Source organism: Tupaia chinensis, unplaced genomic scaffold, assembly GCF_000334495.1.
Source record: "Tupaia chinensis unplaced genomic scaffold, TupChi_1.0 Scaffold000248_1, whole genome shotgun sequence".
NCBI classification, from domain to species: Eukaryota; Metazoa; Chordata; class Mammalia; order Scandentia; family Tupaiidae; genus Tupaia; species Tupaia belangeri.
The window spans coordinates 4,853,345-4,871,769 of record NW_006159726.1 but is presented as its reverse complement, the minus strand read 5'-3'; the positions used below and the strand labels follow the sequence as shown (position 1 = coordinate 4,871,769).

Sequence of the window (18,425 nt, the reverse complement as noted above, 5' to 3'; positions counted from 1 at the left end):
ACAGGCTATTCCTGTCTGTAGTTCCCCAGCTACAATTAATGCTGGCTTTGAGTTACTTGTAGCACTAGCTGTTGGCTGTGTGAGGAATCTCAAACAGATAGTAGATTCTTTGACTGAAATGTATTACATTGGCACAGCAATAACTAGTAAGTGTTTTAAAATAAAATGTTGTGATTGATAATTCAATATTTCAAATTCTATTTTGCTGTTTTTCTCTTAGCAAACATCTTCAACTCATGTTTTTGGTTGGTTGGTTTTTTTGAGAGAGATTCTTGTTATAGGTCACGTGTCCCTCGCACAAGAGGCAGAAAGTGAGAGATAACTCCCCAGGGGGGAAATGGCCATCCTGCAATCCTTTCTCTTCTGTTCTCCTTTCGTGATTTTGGGCTCACAACGCACATATGCCCAGCATGAGTTTCAAGCTGCTGGGTCCCAGACTGGAACTGTGGTTGGTGATATGGGAGTCCAGTAATTTAACCATTACACCATCTGCTGGTCCCTGTTTGGAGGTTTTTGTTTTTGTTTTTGTTTTTTAACTAGTTTAACATTTTTAGCCAGTGGATGTATAACTAAGATCATTATAATCAGAGAAGACCATTATAATTAGAGAGCATGAACATGGAAAATTTTTCAAATGTTTGTCCTAAGTGTCATCCTGTAAGACAAGCAAGTATTTGGCAAAATAAATTACATCTCATCAAATCTGAAATAAAAACTAAACTCTTGAATAATAAGTAGCCAAAATAAACGCCATAGAGTTCAAACTAAAAACTTTAAATTGCATGCATTAGAAAACCTTTCAACCTCTTCAGACGTTCTTTAACATTATTTTTATATGACTTCAAAAAACAATATTTCGTTTTGGACTTGTTTCATTTTTGAATATTAGAATATGAGAAGATACCGTTTTCATGCATTTTATGCTCCGTTAATGCCTACATAAAGCTCATGAAATAGGCTGCATGCTGCAGATCTGCACACCACTGATGAGGAACTGAAGCTCAGGGAGGGATGAGGGCAAAATGAAATAACAGAAAAGGCAGAAATGACTCAAAGACAACTGAGGCCATTTGATTTTAAGAGAAAATGACTGTTATCTACAACACTCAGGACTGTTACTGATTATATAGCATATCTGTAAGGACACGTGAAATCATTTTTTGATATGTATGTCAGAATATAAGGAAATTTTTAATAACATCTTAGGAATTTGATTAACTGCTTAAAAGATTAGGCATTCAGCTATTCTATCAAATCTGTGGTGAAGTAGTTTGTTTTCTTAACATAATGGGCATGTGTGTGTTTTAATAGTATATGTGGATGGTAAAAATTTCAAGTAGCAAAGTGCACATTCATCCCTTCCCTCAGTCCCCTTTAATGGCTAGAGCCATTGTCATCAGTTTATGTGTTTACTCCTGCTATCTCTGTGTATGCAGAATCCGCATGCGAAAAAATCTTGATATTTCAACCACACATTGGAACATAGTACACAAAACATTCTTCATTTTGTTTTCCACTTAATATAGCTAACATTGTTCCCTAGAGACACATAAATATTTACCTGATTTCATTTATGGGCTGTATACCTTTCAACTCAATACACTGTGTAACCAGTCTCTTAAACAATGATATTACATTGTTTCCAGGTTTATAGTAGGTGGAGAGAGACGGGGAAGTATTCAGTGATACACAATTCTTACAGAACTTTCCAGTCCACTTTCTCATTTGCTCCTCAAAACAGCAGTGTGCATATAGGCAAAACAAATGTTACTCTTACACACTTACTAGAGCAAACAAGCTCACCCAAGGGTGAGAAAAAGAGTTTCTAAGCATCAGAACCAGGACCTGAACCCAGGAGGCCTCAGGATTATTAAAAGCCAAGCAAGCTATAATGTGGTTGATACATTAACACTTCATGCCGTGGTGAATTTGAAGGCATTTTTAAAACATACAAAAGTTGAAGTTATTACAGAAGTTAATAATGACTAAATGATAAAGATAAAAGTAGAGTGAGCATGTAGACGTTAGTAGTATGCCGTCTTATATGACTACTTGTGAGACTGCCATAGAAATAATGTCAGGTAAAACATGCGGCTGTGGATGGTTGGGTAATAATCTGTACAGCAGTGTATGTCACGGTGTATCGCAGATTGGTTAAGGGTCGGTGCAAAACTTGGAGCACCTAAAGCACTGCTTCAGGTGTCTGTAGGGGGCGGCGGGATTGTTGTCAGTGTTACTCTGTTAGCTTAATAAGCTTGAAAGGACGAAATAGTTGTGTTCATACATTTTTTTCTTCTCAGCTTGTGAAGCACTTACTGAGTGGGAGTATCTACCCCCTGTTGGACCTCGCCCACCAAAAGGATTTGTGGGGCTGAAAAATGCCGGTGCTACTTGTTACATGAATTCTGTGATTCAGCAACTGTACATGATTCCCTCTATCAGGAATGGTATTCTTGCCATTGAAGGCACAGGTAGTGATGTAGATGATGATATGTCGGGGGATGAGAAGCAGGACAATGAGGTAAATCTTAGTTATGTCTTAGTTCTGTGTTTGAAGTTCTGATAGCAGACACTGTCCTCTCTTGAGCACTTTATCAGGCCTGTTAAAGTCTATTTGGAAACAGAGATGGACTCTCCCAGAATGGAATTCTCTCTCGGTGTCATATAGTGATCACTCACTACCAGACTTTGAAATACAGTTAACTTTGTCATCATTTATTTATCTCTCTTTAAAGCAACAGTTAGTGTTGTACTCATCTTATTTTTTGAAATGTTACTAGTTTTCATACAGCTAATTAGCATATAAGAGTTGTGCATATTTATGGGGTACAGTATAGTCTTTTGGTACATGTGTACATTGTGTCATGATCAAATAGGGGCACTAAGTTTGATCCACCATCTTAACCATTCATCATTGCTTTGTGCTGTATACATTTAAAATCTACTCTTTTGTGACCAATTATATATTGAGTTGTCTCCAGCTACTGTTCTTCTACTGTGCTGTAGTACTCTCAAGCTCATACCACTTCTTTTCCTGTACTCTTGTATCTGTTAACCATGTTCTCCCCATCCTCCCATCCCTGCCCCCTTCCCAGCTTCTGGTATGCACTGTTACACCCTCCACTTCTGTGTAATTGAGTCTTTCAGTTTCCATTAATCAGTGCATGTACTCATTTTTTGTGTAGTGTTCAGTATACTTTTTACAGTTTGTGTAATGGTGAGGATCTTCATATTTAATCACTTAAATTATATTTTCACTTTTTTATGTATTTTAAATTATATGTTCATTAATTTCTGGCAAGTTGTATAGTATTTCCCAGTTTTATTATCTGTGTTTGCTTTTGTATTTACACCCTTATAAATATAAAATACTTCTGTATTCTTACCTCAGACATACTTACTCTTGCTTAAAAAAACAAACTTCTCTTGCTGTTATTCTTAATGCAGTTACTAGGAGAAAACAGAAGCTCAGCTGAAGGTGAAAAACAGTTGCTAAGCATCAGAACCAGGACCTCTTAAGTGTTGCATGGTGTTAGTGATTTATGGCAAAATCTAGACTGCCTGCTGAGTATCTGATGCAGAGTAAAGCAATGAAGAAGTTAGGTTATGGTGGTGGATCCAAGTTGACATTACTATGACTTGATCCTTCAAAGAAGAGATTATGGCAAGAATTAAGTGTTGTCATATTTGTATACAACCTATATTGCTTTGAGGTGGTTTGTTTTAGATTTTTGCCATATGGCACATGTGCTTGCAGGAGAGAGACAGAGAGAGGGAAAGTGTGAAATCTCCCTTCTGGGGGATGGCTATACCACAATCCCTTCTCCATTCTTGTCTCGGGATTTTGGACACATACACACATACACACACACACACACACACACACACACACCCCACTCCACCCCCAGCATGGTTTCCAAGCCACCAGGTCTGAGACTTGAACCATAATTGGCCATGTGGGAGTCCAGCACCTTAATCATCATGCTACCTGCTGGTCCTAGCTTTGTTTTTATTTTACCTTTTCCCATTTGTAATGTTAGTGGGAACTGAAAAGAGAAGCCAGATACACTGTACTTGGAGTAAATATCTTGAATGTCTCTTTCCTTCATCCCTCTCTTCATTCACCAGAATTGGTTTTGCTTGGAAGAGGTGGTTATTTCTGATGGGGCTTCTCAGACATTCACTTACTTGCCTCAGTTCTTCCTTGAATCTTCTGAACTAGATAATCCAGGAGTTGCAATCTTGACTTTTATGCATTTTTACCTTTTTTAGAGAGATTTTTGCTATAGGGTGTATCCACTTGCTAGAGAGACAGACAGTGAGAAATCATCCCCTAGGTAGGGGAGAGGCCATGCCGTAATCCCTTCTTCGGACTCCTCTTGGGATTTTGGGCACACACGCACATGTGGCCAGTGTGTTTTCAGCCACTGGGTCCAGGTCTTGAATTGCAGTTGACTACATTGAAGTCCAGCGACGGATTCATTACACCATCTGCTGGTCTCACATTTTTACCTTTTTTTTAAAAAAAAAAAAAAAAACAAAAAGCAAACAAACAAACAAAACTCTGTGTAGGGGATTCTCACACCCATTCCTGGTTAAAAGTCATGCTCCAAGGAACATTGGAATTCAAATTCTAGTTCTGTAGCCCATCGCACACCTGGGATGTTGCGTTAAGCACAAGTAGATATAGCTGGTAGTATTCATATTGTACACCAGTTATCTCCAGAACTCTCTACATCTTGCAAAACTGAAGCCTTACCCTTTAAAGGACTCCCTGTTTTCTCCACTCTTTCAGCTCCTAGCTGCTGCCATTCTTCCTGTCTCTGTGATCTTGAGTACTATTAATACCTCCTGTAAGTGGTATCATAACAGTATTTGCCCTTTTTTTGGGGTAGTCTCTTGCTTAGCAGCTTGTCCTCAAGGTTTATCCATGTCGCAGCATATGTCAGAATTTCTCTTTAATGCTGAGTAATACTCTAGTGTTTATATATATATATCACATTTGCTTACTCATTTATCTGTCAATGGATACTTGGTTTGCTTCTGTTTTAACTACTGTGAATAAGGCTGCTGTGATCGTGGATATTCAGATAACCTCTTTGAGCTCCTACATTCAATTTTTCTAGGTACATACTCAGAAATCGAAGTACTGGATTGTATAATGATTCTATTTTTAAGTTTTTGAGGAGGTGTTTTCTGCAGTGACTGTATCATTTTACATTCCCACTGACAGTGCACAAGGGTTCCAATTTCTCCACATTCTGGCCAATACTTGTTTTATTCTCTTTTTTTGTTAGTAGCCATTCTAATTGGGTGTGAGGTAGGGTACTTTTCATGGCTTTATTTGCATTTCCCTAATGATTAGTGATGTTGAGCATATTTTTCTGTGATTATTGACTGTTAGTATATCCTTTTCTTTTTTAAAAATTACTTTTAAATTTTTATTTTTATTTATTTATTTATTTTTAATTTGCTATAGGACACGTGTGCTTATCAGAGAGAAAGAAAAAAGCAAGCTACTAGGTCTGGAACTTGAACCTCAGTCAGTCATGTGGGAGTCTAGGACCTTAACCACCACGCCACCTGCTGACTCTATATCTTCTTTGGAGAAATGTTTCTTCAAATCTTTTGTTGATATTTTTTTAAAAAAAAATTATACATGTTTTAATTTCCATACAAAAAAATAGATTTAGGGACCAGCAGTTAGTGCAATGGCTATGTCACTGGACTCCCATGTAGTCGACCGCGGTTTGCATCTCGGACCCACCCGGTGGCTTAAAACTCACACCGGGCATGTGTGCGTGTGTGCCCAAGATCCTGAGAGGAGAAGGGATTATGGTGTGGACGTCCCCCCAGGGGGTGATTTCTTGCTTTCTGTCTGGTGAGCGCACACGCCCTATAGCAAACCCCCCCCCCAAAAAAAATAGATTTAAAGCAGGATCCAGAGATAGCACTATTTAAATAAAGGACTTAAATGAAGTATATCCTTTTTCTTTGTAACTAGTTTACCAGCAAGATAGCCATTATGCTAACTGCTGGTCCCTCTGGCTTAAAGTTTTAAGCAAATTTCTCTTCACATTTTATAAATTTTGATCTATTAAATACATTTAAAAGTACCTATTAATACCTATTTAGTGACTGCAGTAAGCTGTATAGCCGCATTGAGGTGCTACTTTATATACTATGTTCACTTTACTCACTGAGGTTTATGCCTGTGCTTGCTATTGAAAGTTGTTTTAATTAAGACCTTTAGTGAATCAATAAAATGTGGAAAGAAAAAAAACATGGAAAGCAACTGTAGATACCAGAGACAGTGTGGGATAAAGGGGGCAGTTGACAGAAGGTGAGAGGTAGGGAATCAAGGGGGGGAAAGAGCAAAATATATAAGAAACAAGAAATGGTAAAGTATTTGTTGATGATAACGTGTATGGTGGTGGTCTTGATTGAACTGATATGCAGTGTGTTCTGGATAGAAAGTCACATTTTGTATACTGTATTGATGTATAATGAATGACTATAAATAAACAAATGATCAATTCCATTCACACATAAAGAAACCAAAGCTCAGAAAATTTGAGTAACTACTTCATATTTAAATAACTATACTTGCTCAAAGTGACTTAGCTTATAAGTGGTCAAACCTACATTTGTGTCCAATTCTTTTTTTTTTTTGAGTTAATTTATTTAACGTTTTTATTTATTTATTTTTATTTGACCAGAGAGGGGCAGAGTGATTGATTAAAAGAGAGAGAAAGCAAGCCACCAGGTCCAGGACTCTAACCATGGTCGGCCATGTGAGAGTCCAGCACCCTTAACCACCATTCCACCTGCTGGCCCCCATTTGTGTCCAATTCTAACTTAGTCACTATACTCTGCTGCACTGTATTGTTTCTGTTTTCTACCTCTGGATACATGGTCAGGGTTATTTGGTTATAACTCATGTGAGATGGTGGGGATAAACACTAATACTATAAAAAAAAATTTATAAATTATTTTGGAAATAAACAGAAGTACAAATTCTTTGTTCACTAGCTGGTATTTGTCTCAATATATTTTAGTATAGATTAGCTCGTTAATGCTATTTTTTGGTTTTTAGAGCAATGTTGATCCCAGGGATGATGTATTTGGATATCCTCAACAATTTGAAGATAAACCAGCATTAAGTAAAACAGAAGATAGGAAAGAATACAACATTGGTGTTCTAAGACACCTTCAGGTCATCTTTGGTCATTTAGCTGCTTCTCGACTACAGTACTACGTGCCCAGAGGATTTTGGAAACAGTTCAGGTAAACCATGGATAGGAATAAGGATACTCCTTAAAACTTGGTGGCCCTCTCAGTATACCAGTGTTCAACTTAGAAAATATGTGTTGGAAGGCATCTTGAACATTTAAGTAATAGCAATATTCAAGTTGTCCTGTTTAGTTAGGGGTTTTTTTCCTCTTTTTTTGTTGTCATTGTTGTGTTTAAGAGATGTTTCCCATAGGGTTGTGTGCACTCGCCAGAGAGACAAAATAAGAAATCACCACCCAGGGGTGATGGCCATGCCACAATCCCTTCTCCATTTCTCCTCTCGGGATTTTGGGCATATATGCACCCAGCATGAGACTTTTAAGCCACTGGGTCCAGGACTTGAACCGGAGTCCAGTGACGTAACCATCATGCCATTCTTTGGTCCCTTATTTTCCTTTTCTCCTTGTCCCCAAAGGAGGAAGTAGAAGCTGTCATAGTCAGCAGGGGCAACATTGTTTAGTCTCTAAAGATTTCGGTAACTTTGTATTATGAAGGCATGTAATATAGAGGGAAGTAGGGAGAGTATTTGGAACCCTCACATATTTGTCACCCAGCTTGAACAGTTGTCACCTTATGGCCAATCTTGTTTAATCTATATTCCTACCTACTTTTTTCTGGATTGTTTTGAAGCAAATCCCAGATACATAGTTCCATCCACAAATACTTCATTTCAGTATGTATCTGAAGTGTCTCTTTTAAAGCATAGCTGTGTAAAAAGAATAACAAATAATAATTTAAAAAAGAAAAGCATAGCTGTGATACTGGTTTTTTTTATTTAATTTTATTCATTGTATGTATGTATGTATTCAAGTTGACCAGAGAGAGAGAGAGAGAAGGAAAGTAAAAAAGCAAGCTGCCAGGTCCGGGACTCTTAGCTGTGGTTAGCCATAGGGGAGGCTAGCCGCCTTAACCACCATGCCAGTGCCACCTGCTGGCCCCGACACTGTTATATTTTTTAAGCATTCCTTACTTAGTATCAAGTGTGTGTCAGTTGTTTGAATTTACCCAGGTATCTCATACTTGTAGTTTACTGGTTTTTTTTTTTTAAATCAAGGTCCAAATGAAGTTATACCACAAATTGTTACTAATGACTCTTGAGTCTGTTAGTCTTGCCTTTTTTATAATTATTTGTTGTGTGTTGGGGGTAAGGGTGGGGCAGGGACCAAACAGGTCATTACCTTTGTGGGTCGTTCAGTATTTTCTGTTACTGTTGGTCCCTGGCATCTTCTATAAATAAGACACCTTCAGGTCATCTTTGGTCATTTAGCTGCTTCTCGACTACAGTACTACGTGCCCAGAGGATTTTGGAAACAGTTCAGGTAAACCATGGATAGGAATAAGGATACTCCTTAAAACTTGGTGGCCCTCTCAGTATACCAGTGTTCAACTTAGAAAATATGTGTTGGAAGGCATCTTGAACATTTAAGTAATAGCAATATTCAAGTTGTCCTGTTTAGTTAGGGGTTTTTTTCCTCTTTTTTTGTTGTCATTGTTGTGTTTAAGAGATGTTTCCCATAGGGTTGTGTGCACTCGCCAGAGAGACAAAATAAGAAATCACCACCCAGGGGTGATGGCCATGCCACAATCCCTTCTCCATTTCTCCTCTCGGGATTTTGGGCATATATGCACCCAGCATGAGACTTTTAAGCCACTGGGTCCAGGACTTGAACCGGAGTCCAGTGACGTAACCATCATGCCATTCTTTGGTCCCTTATTTTCCTTTTCTCCTTGTCCCCAAAGGAGGAAGTAGAAGCTGTCATAGTCAGCAGGGGCAACATTGTTTAGTCTCTAAAGATTTCGGTAACTTTGTATTATGAAGGCATGTAATATAGAGGGAAGTAGGGAGAGTATTTGGAACCCTCACATATTTGTCACCCAGCTTGAACAGTTGTCACCTTATGGCCAATCTTGTTTAATCTATATTCCTACCTACTTTTTTCTGGATTGTTTTGAAGCAAATCCCAGATACATAGTTCCATCCACAAATACTTCATTTCAGTATGTATCTGAAGTGTCTCTTTTAAAGCATAGCTGTGTAAAAAGAATAACAAATAATAATTTAAAAAAGAAAAGCATAGCTGTGATACTGGTTTTTTTTATTTAATTTTATTCATTGTATGTATGTATGTATTCAAGTTGACCAGAGAGAGAGAGAGAGAAGGAAAGTAAAAAAGCAAGCTGCCAGGTCCGGGACTCTTAGCTGTGGTTAGCCATAGGGGAGGCTAGCCGCCTTAACCACCATGCCAGTGCCACCTGCTGGCCCCGACACTGTTATATTTTTTAAGCATTCCTTACTTAGTATCAAGTGTGTGTCAGTTGTTTGAATTTACCCAGGTATCTCATACTTGTAGTTTACTGGTTTTTTTTTTTTAAATCAAGGTCCAAATGAAGTTATACCACAAATTGTTACTAATGACTCTTGAGTCTGTTAGTCTTGCCTTTTTTATAATTATTTGTTGTGTGTTGGGGGTAAGGGTGGGGCAGGGACCAAACAGGTCATTACCTTTGTGGGTCGTTCAGTATTTTCTGTTACTGTTGGTCCCTGGCATCTTCTATAAACCAGCTCACCATATATTGATAAATTCCTTTTAGTCCTCCCTGAGGTCCCATACTTCATTTGTACTAGTGGCTTTGCCTGCACCGCCTTCCTCAACTCTGCATTTGCTTTCAGCCCCATCACCTGGTGTAGCTCTCACCCTTCTCTCTGACTCTTATGGTTCTTTTTTCCCCTGGCTTATCCCATCTCTGCCATGAAGCTTGTAGCATTTTTCTTTCTTTTTTTAATTATTTATTTAATTCCATTTGTTACTATTATTTTTTATTTTGACCAGAGAGAGACAGAGACAGAGAAAGAGAAAGGAAAAGTGAGAGAGCAAGCCACCAAGTCTGGGACTCAAACTGCAGGTGGCCATGTGGTAATCCAGTGCCTTTAACCACCACACCACCTACTGGCTCAAAGCTTGTAGCATTTCTGTTCCTGTTCTTCAAAATTATTCTCATGTTTTGTTTTGTTTTGTTTTGTTTTAGCTTTTTTTTTTTTCGTTTTAACTTTTAATTGCCAAAGGAGTTAGGTGTGTTTACTAAAGAGAGAGAAACCCCAGTGGGGAAGTGATCCTGCCATAATCCTACTTCCTCCATCTCATCAGGATTTTGGGCACAGACAAATGTGTGCCCAGCATATTTTTCAAGCCATGAGAGCTGAAATTTGAACTGTGGTCAGCTATGTGGCATCTAGCTCCCAATGTAGAGCTCTCAACCACTGTGCCAGCCCACTTTTTTATTCAGCTTTTATGCTAAAATATGTCACTCAGGGGCCAGCAAGGGGCGGGGTGGTTAAGGGTGCTCCACTCCCACATGGCCCACTTTGGTTTGAGTCCTGAGCCTGGTGGCTTGCTTTCTCACTTTCCCTTTCTCTCTCTTGCTTTGTCCCTCTAAGTAAATACATTAAGTAATTTTTTTTTTTTTAATGTCACTCGGTTAAAAGTTTTTCTCTCTTCTTATAATACCTTTGCTTTTTCAACTTCTCAGTTATTTCGTGTGCTAGAGGAGCTCAGTTCATCTAGATTAGCACTTTTGGATTAGCTACATACACTTGAGACCAGTAATCTACTCTGTATGAGTTAATTAACCATATTCCCTTTCCCCCAGTTTTTTATTTTCAGAAATTTCAAATCTACAGGAAAGGTTATAAAAAAAAAAAAAGTGATTGTCATCTCCTTTATATTAGTCTCTTTACCCAGATTTAGGGTTTTGTCATATTTGCTTATATTTCTGTAAGTATACTGTTTGTTTTTTTCTAAACCAATTGATAGTACATTACGAACTTGACACTTCAGTCCTGAATACTTTGAACAATTTGAAAAAATAAGGCTTTTTTAAATTTATATAATCATGACTCAAGAAATTTAATACGGGACCAGCAGTTAGCGTAACGGCTATGTTGCTGGACTCCCACGTAGTCGACCGCGGTTTGTGTCCCGGACCCAGCGGCTTAAACTCACGCCAGGCGCGTGTGCGGGCGTGCCCAAGATCCCGAGAGGAGAATGGAGGAGAAGGGATTGCGGCGTGACCATTCCCCCCTGGGGGGTGATTTCTCGCTTTCTGTCTCTCTGTCTCTCTCTCTATCTGGCGAGCGCACGCGCCCTATAGCAAAAAAAACTCTCAAAAAAAAAAAAAGAAAAAGAAATTTAATACATAAGTGGTGTGACTGACTTCTCAGTTTATTGCATTGAGAGGCATATGGTATCCATTCGTTTGATAGTAACTTTGACCCCTTAGTGTCTTGACAGATCTCATCGTTGGACAGGGTACCTTTTCCTTTTTGTAATTAATAAGTTGACCACATATGTAAAAGTGGGGAGAGTTGTATACCATTTGAAAGTAAATAGAATGGCTAGTGTCATTTCCAATAATGAAACCAATTGATTTTAACAGATAATGTATCTGATTCTGAATTTACTTGTTGCAAGTTTTCTTTGAAAATATAATTAAGATGAGATTATTGGCTACACAGAAGAGGTTTGTAAAAAAGTATGTGTTAAAAGGCAGTTCTTCTGGGGGAACAGCAGGTGGCGTGGTGGTTAAGGTGCTGGACACTCCCACATGGCTGACCATGGTTCGAGCCCCGGACCTGGTGGCTTACTTTCTTACTTTCTCTCTCTCTCTGGTCAAACTAAAATGAATGAATGAATAAAATTAAATAAATACCTTTTTTAAAAAAAGACAGTTCTTCCAGCATATTTAAAATATTTTGGTTGTATCTCTTAGAACAAATAGACTTACATCCTCTATGTGTATTATTCTGTAATATGAAATCAGATGTCACTTATTCAATATTGTGGTACATGAAACTGATTTATATTTTTCAGGATTGATTTGTCTGATTTAAGTCCTCAGATTACTCAGAGATTAACTCTAGAACAAATCAAACCTTTCTCTTTTCACTTGGAAAAATAAATTAAGGGAAATAGATAAGATCTTTTTATTCTTTGTAGTTCAAAACATAATCAAAATGAAAGAAAATGGCGGTTCTCATATTCACATAATAGTGAGACCCACCACCCCATTTTAATAGCATCTTCTATTAGAAGGTATGCATTCCCCATTAGCACTTGGAGCACCCGTCCTTCTGGAGCATGCTGTCCATCAGCCTCACTGTAGTCTTATGGCAGATCTTTGCCACTTACTGTGAGCCTCACTCTCTCCGTCACTACACCCTATACATAAAGTGAATTTTTTTTTCCTAGTCATAAGATTATACTGTCATTTGTGGTTGTGCTGTCCTTTTTTTTTCCCCCAGAAAAATACTGTGTGTATATTGTTCAGTAAGAATCACATGTTAACCTGTTTTATTCCATTCATTTCTTAGGCTTTGGGGTGAGCCTGTTAATCTGCGTGAACAACATGATGCTTTAGAGTTTTTTAATTCATTGGTGGATAGTTTAGATGAAGCTTTAAAAGCCTTAGGACATCCAGCTATGCTAAGTAAAGTCTTGGGAGGCTCCTTTGCTGATCAGAAGATTTGCCAAGGCTGTCCACATAGGTAAGTGACAATTACATATTGAAAATGCATGTGGCCCTCTTTATATGTTAACAAAAATAAATTGTTCACTAGTGCTTAAATACACAAGTGGAATATGCCGCTAACTACTGAGTACCTGAAACCATATACTGTAGTGTTGTGAGGCTATTTTTGTTTGTTCATTTGCCTTCTTTTCTGTCACATACCTTTTGGTTCTGCGTAAACACTTAATATTTGCATTTGTATATGTATTTGTAGTCCTGGGAAAATAAAATGGCATTTTGCATATAGCTATAGATGCTTCTTGTAAGTTTGCCCTTTCCTTTAGAATTTAAGTAATTATGATACTGTAAATACATTAAGTTTAGAAGATGACATACCTGAAGTAGTATTTCCCGTACAAATGAAATACTGCCTTTCAATTGTCATCATCCATAAGATTTGTTTACATACAAAACATAGGAAAAATTGACAGTCAGTTGGTCTTGTATATTATTGTTTAAAACAGAAATTGATTAAGGACTCCTGAAAATAGCTACATATAGTTCATCACTAATAAAAACTTTCTTTCAGGCCTGTCACATAGAAGTTACACTTTGGGACCTGTCTTATATTGTCAGTAAATGCTGATTTGCAATTTCTTTTCACCAAAATACCACAGTAAGGTAGTACTTCTGCCCTGCCATGTAGCACACACTGGTAAGACACTGCCATGTGGCAAGCTGAGGCCAAATAGGCCCAGGTTCGATTCTTGGGCCTCCCTACAAAAAGCTGGACACATTTGTTTGCACCTATAGTCCCAGCTAGCTACTCAGGAAGATCATGACATCACGAAACTCTGTCTTTAAAGAAAAAGGAAATTCTTATTTTCTGCAAGCCAAACTGTTGTATTTGATCATGGGTTGAAAGTGTATGTGATTGGTGAAAGCATCTTTTTGAACATGAAGAAAATGAATGAAGGAGAGGTGATACTATTTAAATGAGAAATCTTTGTTAGGTTATAATCTTACCATTCATTCAGAATTAGGGCTTTTACTTGTTTGCTTTGGGCAACTTTTGGTCCTTTTGAAAGACCTTTTTATAGTAGATGAACAATGAAATTGCTATCTTGACCTCTTATTTCTATTTATCGATAAAATAGGTGACTGACTTTCTAGTCACCTGTTCCTGTCCTCCTCGGTTTATCTTACACTGTTTTCCAAATTAATTTAGAAATCACTGTTTTGTTTTCTTAATATTTCATTATTTTTCCCATGAGCAAGAGGTAGGGCTGGCGAAGGGGCGGGGAACAGCATCCCTAACAGGATCCCAACACCACAATCCATCCCCAACCTTTAGCCAACCCCAGATTGTGGGTAAGCATGTGCCTGACGTACTCAGAGCAGTCACTGGACCTGAATCAGGAACCTTCCCATGCGGGATTTCCTTGCAGTGTCGAATTTTACTGCTGCTCCACCATGTGGCCTCTAAGCTCTAACATCGTTTTACTCCTCAAAGGGCTGTTCCCTTATTACATAGTAGTAGTATACATAATAGCCACTTCATATTCTATACATATTGTTTATAAATGCCTTTACTTGTGTATCTTTTTTTCCTAAATTTAAAATCCCCTAAATGAGAGACAGTTTTAAACATTGTATATCCCACCATGCTTTACACATAGGAAATATTCTCAGTATTTCGATGAATGAATGAATTTAGTGCTTGAGAATGTATTCCCCACATGCCATGTTCTGAATTTACATATCTCATCAGAAATATGAAAGTCCCGGGAACTAGCAGTTAGCATAATGGCTATGTCGCTGGACTCCCACGTGGTCGACCGCGGTTCGCGTCCCGGACCTGGTGGCTTGGAACTCACGCCGGGCGCGTGCGTGCCCAAGATCCCAAGAGGAGAATGGAGGAGAAGGGATTGTGGTGTGACCATCCCCCCTGGGGGGTGATTTCTCGCTTTCTGTCTTTATGTTTCTCTCTCCCTCTCTCTCTGTCTGGCGAGCGCACGCGCCCTATAGCGAAAACCTCTCCAAACCAAAAAAAAAAAAAAAAAATGAAAGTCCCTTTGGTGTAAAAAATTACCATCACCTGAGATTCTGTCTTCTACTCAGATTTCTTGTTCCCTACTCATTATGTATGTTCAGACTTAAACTTTAGTAATGTTTGCATTATAGAAAAGAAAGAACATATTAAAATTTAGCCCATTAATAGTTTAAAATGTCCTTTTTAGAACTTGATAAATTCATACTTTGGCCTTGAATTACCGTTCGAACAGGTAACACTGGAAGCTGCATGGTAGACTATAAAGAGTTTATGCTGTGAGCCCAGACAGACATACCTTCAAAATACCATTTCACCTAGTGATCTTGACCAAGTTAACCTTTCTAAACCCAAGTTTCATCACCTCTAACTGAGGCTGTTGAAATTTCTCTAGCAGGTTTGTTATTAAGGGCAAACAACCTAGTATATATGGTATGTAAACAGCAATGTAGTTCCCAGTAACTGTCATTTTTTGGTAACATTCTATGACTTAATGGGCTTCATACTCTGTAATAAGTATTGTTCATGTAGTTTTCACTAAGTCTGTAGCTAATTAGAATGTTTGGAAAACTAAGGAATGAATACATTTTGGTCATTTCTTAAATAATATCTTTAGGTACGAATGTGAAGAATCTTTCACGACTCTGAATGTAGACATTAGAAATCACCAAAATCTTCTTGATTCTTTGGAACAATATGTCAAAGGAGATTTATTAGAAGGTGCAAATGCATATCATTGTGAAAAATGCAATAAAAAGGTATGGATTGTCCAGGGATTTTGTTTGTTTGTTTCTTTTTAGAATAAAAGTAATGCCAAAGGACTAGGGAAATAGGTAAATAGTGAATAATTATAGAACTCATAATAGCTTAATATCACATTATCTTAAACACTTGGAGACCAGCAGATGATGTAATGGCTATGTCGCTGGACTCCCACGTGGTCGACCACTATTCAAGTCCTGGACCCCTTGGCTTAAAACTCACCCTGGGCACATGTGCATGTGTGCCCAAAATCCCAAGAAGAGAATGGAGGAGAAGGGATTGAGGCGTGGCCATCCTGCCCCCGCCCGCCCCGCCCCCCCGGGGGGGGTGATTTCTCACTTTCTGTCTCTCCAGCAAGCATGCAGCCTATAGCAAAAGTATCTTATATACACACACTTTCCATCTCTGCTGGGAAACACAGCACTTTCAAACTTCTTAAAGCTACAGAGCTAATTAAGGAAAACATTTAACTTCTCATGTCCAAGGTTACTGATCAGCACCAAAAATTTCGCTAAAACCGTTTATTACTTTATTTAGCTAGGTAAAATCTCTTACCACCTGTCTTTTAAAACCATTTGAGTCAGATTTTTTTAAAGCCACCTGTTTAGTTTTTAATATGTGAGAATTCATTGGCTCTTTGGCAGAGATGATTCACACACATACATAATAAACATTGTGAATCTTTGGCTTCCCAAGCCCTATCACTTCTAAGTTGCCTGTGTTTTCATCTTATATACTAAGAGAGGCATTAAAGTCTGGAGATTGAGATATCATGGGTTATAAAGCCTTATTGAGTGCCACCCAAAGCTCTGAGACTTGAGGCAAATTCATTTACTGTTTATGAAGAACTTAGTGTCTATTACCTGGCATCTAATTGCCCAATAAATATTAGCTGTTCTTACTAATATAGTTCTTTAGTTTACTCACTGCAGGCCACCTTCATTAGAATAACAGTAAACATCACATGAGTAACAATGGCTAAATAGCTATGACAGTGTAGAAACCAGGCACCAAGTAATGTCTGAGTCACTAATAAATTTGCAATTTGTAACAGATGGCATAGGTCATTTCCATATTACTAGTTTTAGTTAACATTAAATCATCAACTGTAATAGAATGACTTTGCCTATGTTCTCATGTGTTTGTGTGTTTGTATTTTTGACTGATTTTTGAAGTTGATTATAAGAGAACATCTAGTAGCTTTCTTTGTTTTTTTTTTTAGGTTGATACCGTAAAGCGCTTGCTGATTAAAAAATTACCTCCTGTTCTTGCTATCCAACTGAAACGATTTGACTATGACTGGGAAAGAGAATGTGCAATCAAGTTCAATGATTATTTTGAATTTCCTCGTGAGCTGGACATGGAACCTTATACAGTTGCAGGTGTTGCAAAGCTGGAAGGAGATAATGTGAACCCAGAGAGTCAGTTGATACAACAGAATGAGCAGTCTGAAAGTGAGACAGCAGGAAGCACAAAATACAGACTTGTGGGTGTACTTGTACACAGTGGTCAGGCAAGCGGGGGACACTATTATTCTTATATCATTCAAAGGAATGGTGGAGATGGTGAGAGAAACCGCTGGTATAAATTTGATGATGGAGATGTCACAGAGTGTAAAATGGATGATGACGAAGAAATGAAAAACCAGTGTTTTGGGGGAGAGTACATGGGAGAGGTGTTTGATCACATGATGAAGCGTATGTCATACAGGCGTCAGAAAAGGTGGTGGAATGCTTACATACTGTTCTATGAACGAATGGACACAATAGACCAAGATGATGAGTTGATAAGATATATATCAGAGCTTGCTATCACCACAAGACCCCATCAGATTATTATGCCATCAGCCATTGAGAGAAGTGTGCGGAAACAGAATGTCCAATTTATGCATAATCGAATGCAGTACAGTTTGGAGTATTTTCAGTTTATGAAAAAACTGCTTACATGTAATGGCGTTTACTTAAACCCTCCTCCAGGTAAGTATCAAGAGTCTAGCTTCTTAGTAATAAGGAAAAATTTTTACTTTGTAGCATTTCTTAGTGGGCATCTACATGTTTAAGTAAAAATGTTTCTCTTAAGTGATTATAAATTTGTGCTATTGTTTATTTTAATGTCACCTTTAAGATGACTTGCCTTCCAAAGGTATATGTATTACTGTTTGGAAACAGCGCTTTTGCTTAAGTTTGTTTCTGATTCATACCTCATCAAAACATGCTTTAGCGAGCTGCTGAAACCAGTAAAAATAATTTTTTCATAAGTAGCCTGAGAAAGCTTTTTAACAAACTTCTTGAAATTAGTAGAAAGGCAGGTTTGAAAATGGAGCTTGAAAGTAGAAATTTGTTTTGATTTTTATACCTGTGTTTTATGTATAGGACAAGATCACCTGTTGCCTGAAGCAGAAGAAATCACTATGATTAGTATTCAGCTTGCTGCTAGATTCCTCTTTACTACAGGATTTCACACAAAGAAAATAGTTCGTGGCTCTGCCAGTGATTGGTAAATTGCTTTGGATTTTCCTTCTTAACTATACTAATGTTCAGTATTAAATCATGAAATTTCTGGGTTTTAACTTTCCCTAGATTTAATTATGCCATAGACTGAAAGCATAAAAAATTGGAGCCCGCAGGTGGTGCAGTTGTTAAAGCATTGGGTTCCTATATGGCCGGCTGCATGGTTCTAGTCCTAGCTCTGGCGGCTTGAAAATCATGCCAGGTATGTGTTCATGCATACCTAAAATCCTGAGATGAGAATGGGAGAGAAGGGACTCAGGGTGGGGGGGGGGTAATTTCTCACTTTCCCCCTCTCTGTCTTTCTC

The 18,425-nt window shown here is 38.1% G+C and overlaps 1 protein-coding gene across 1 annotated transcript in view; it reads left to right on the top strand.

The window, feature by feature from the left end:
• Positions 1-18,425, top strand: part of USP9X (ubiquitin specific peptidase 9 X-linked) — a 101,275-nt gene that overhangs the window by 66,894 nt on the left and 15,956 nt on the right. The window contains 7 exon segments of the mRNA XM_014587941.2: positions 1-146; positions 2,301-2,521; positions 7,097-7,287; positions 12,662-12,835; positions 15,465-15,606; positions 16,833-17,586; positions 17,983-18,106. Coding sequence (XP_014443427.1) covers positions 1-146; positions 2,301-2,521; positions 7,097-7,287; positions 12,662-12,835; positions 15,465-15,606; positions 16,833-17,586; positions 17,983-18,106 — 1,752 coding nt within the window.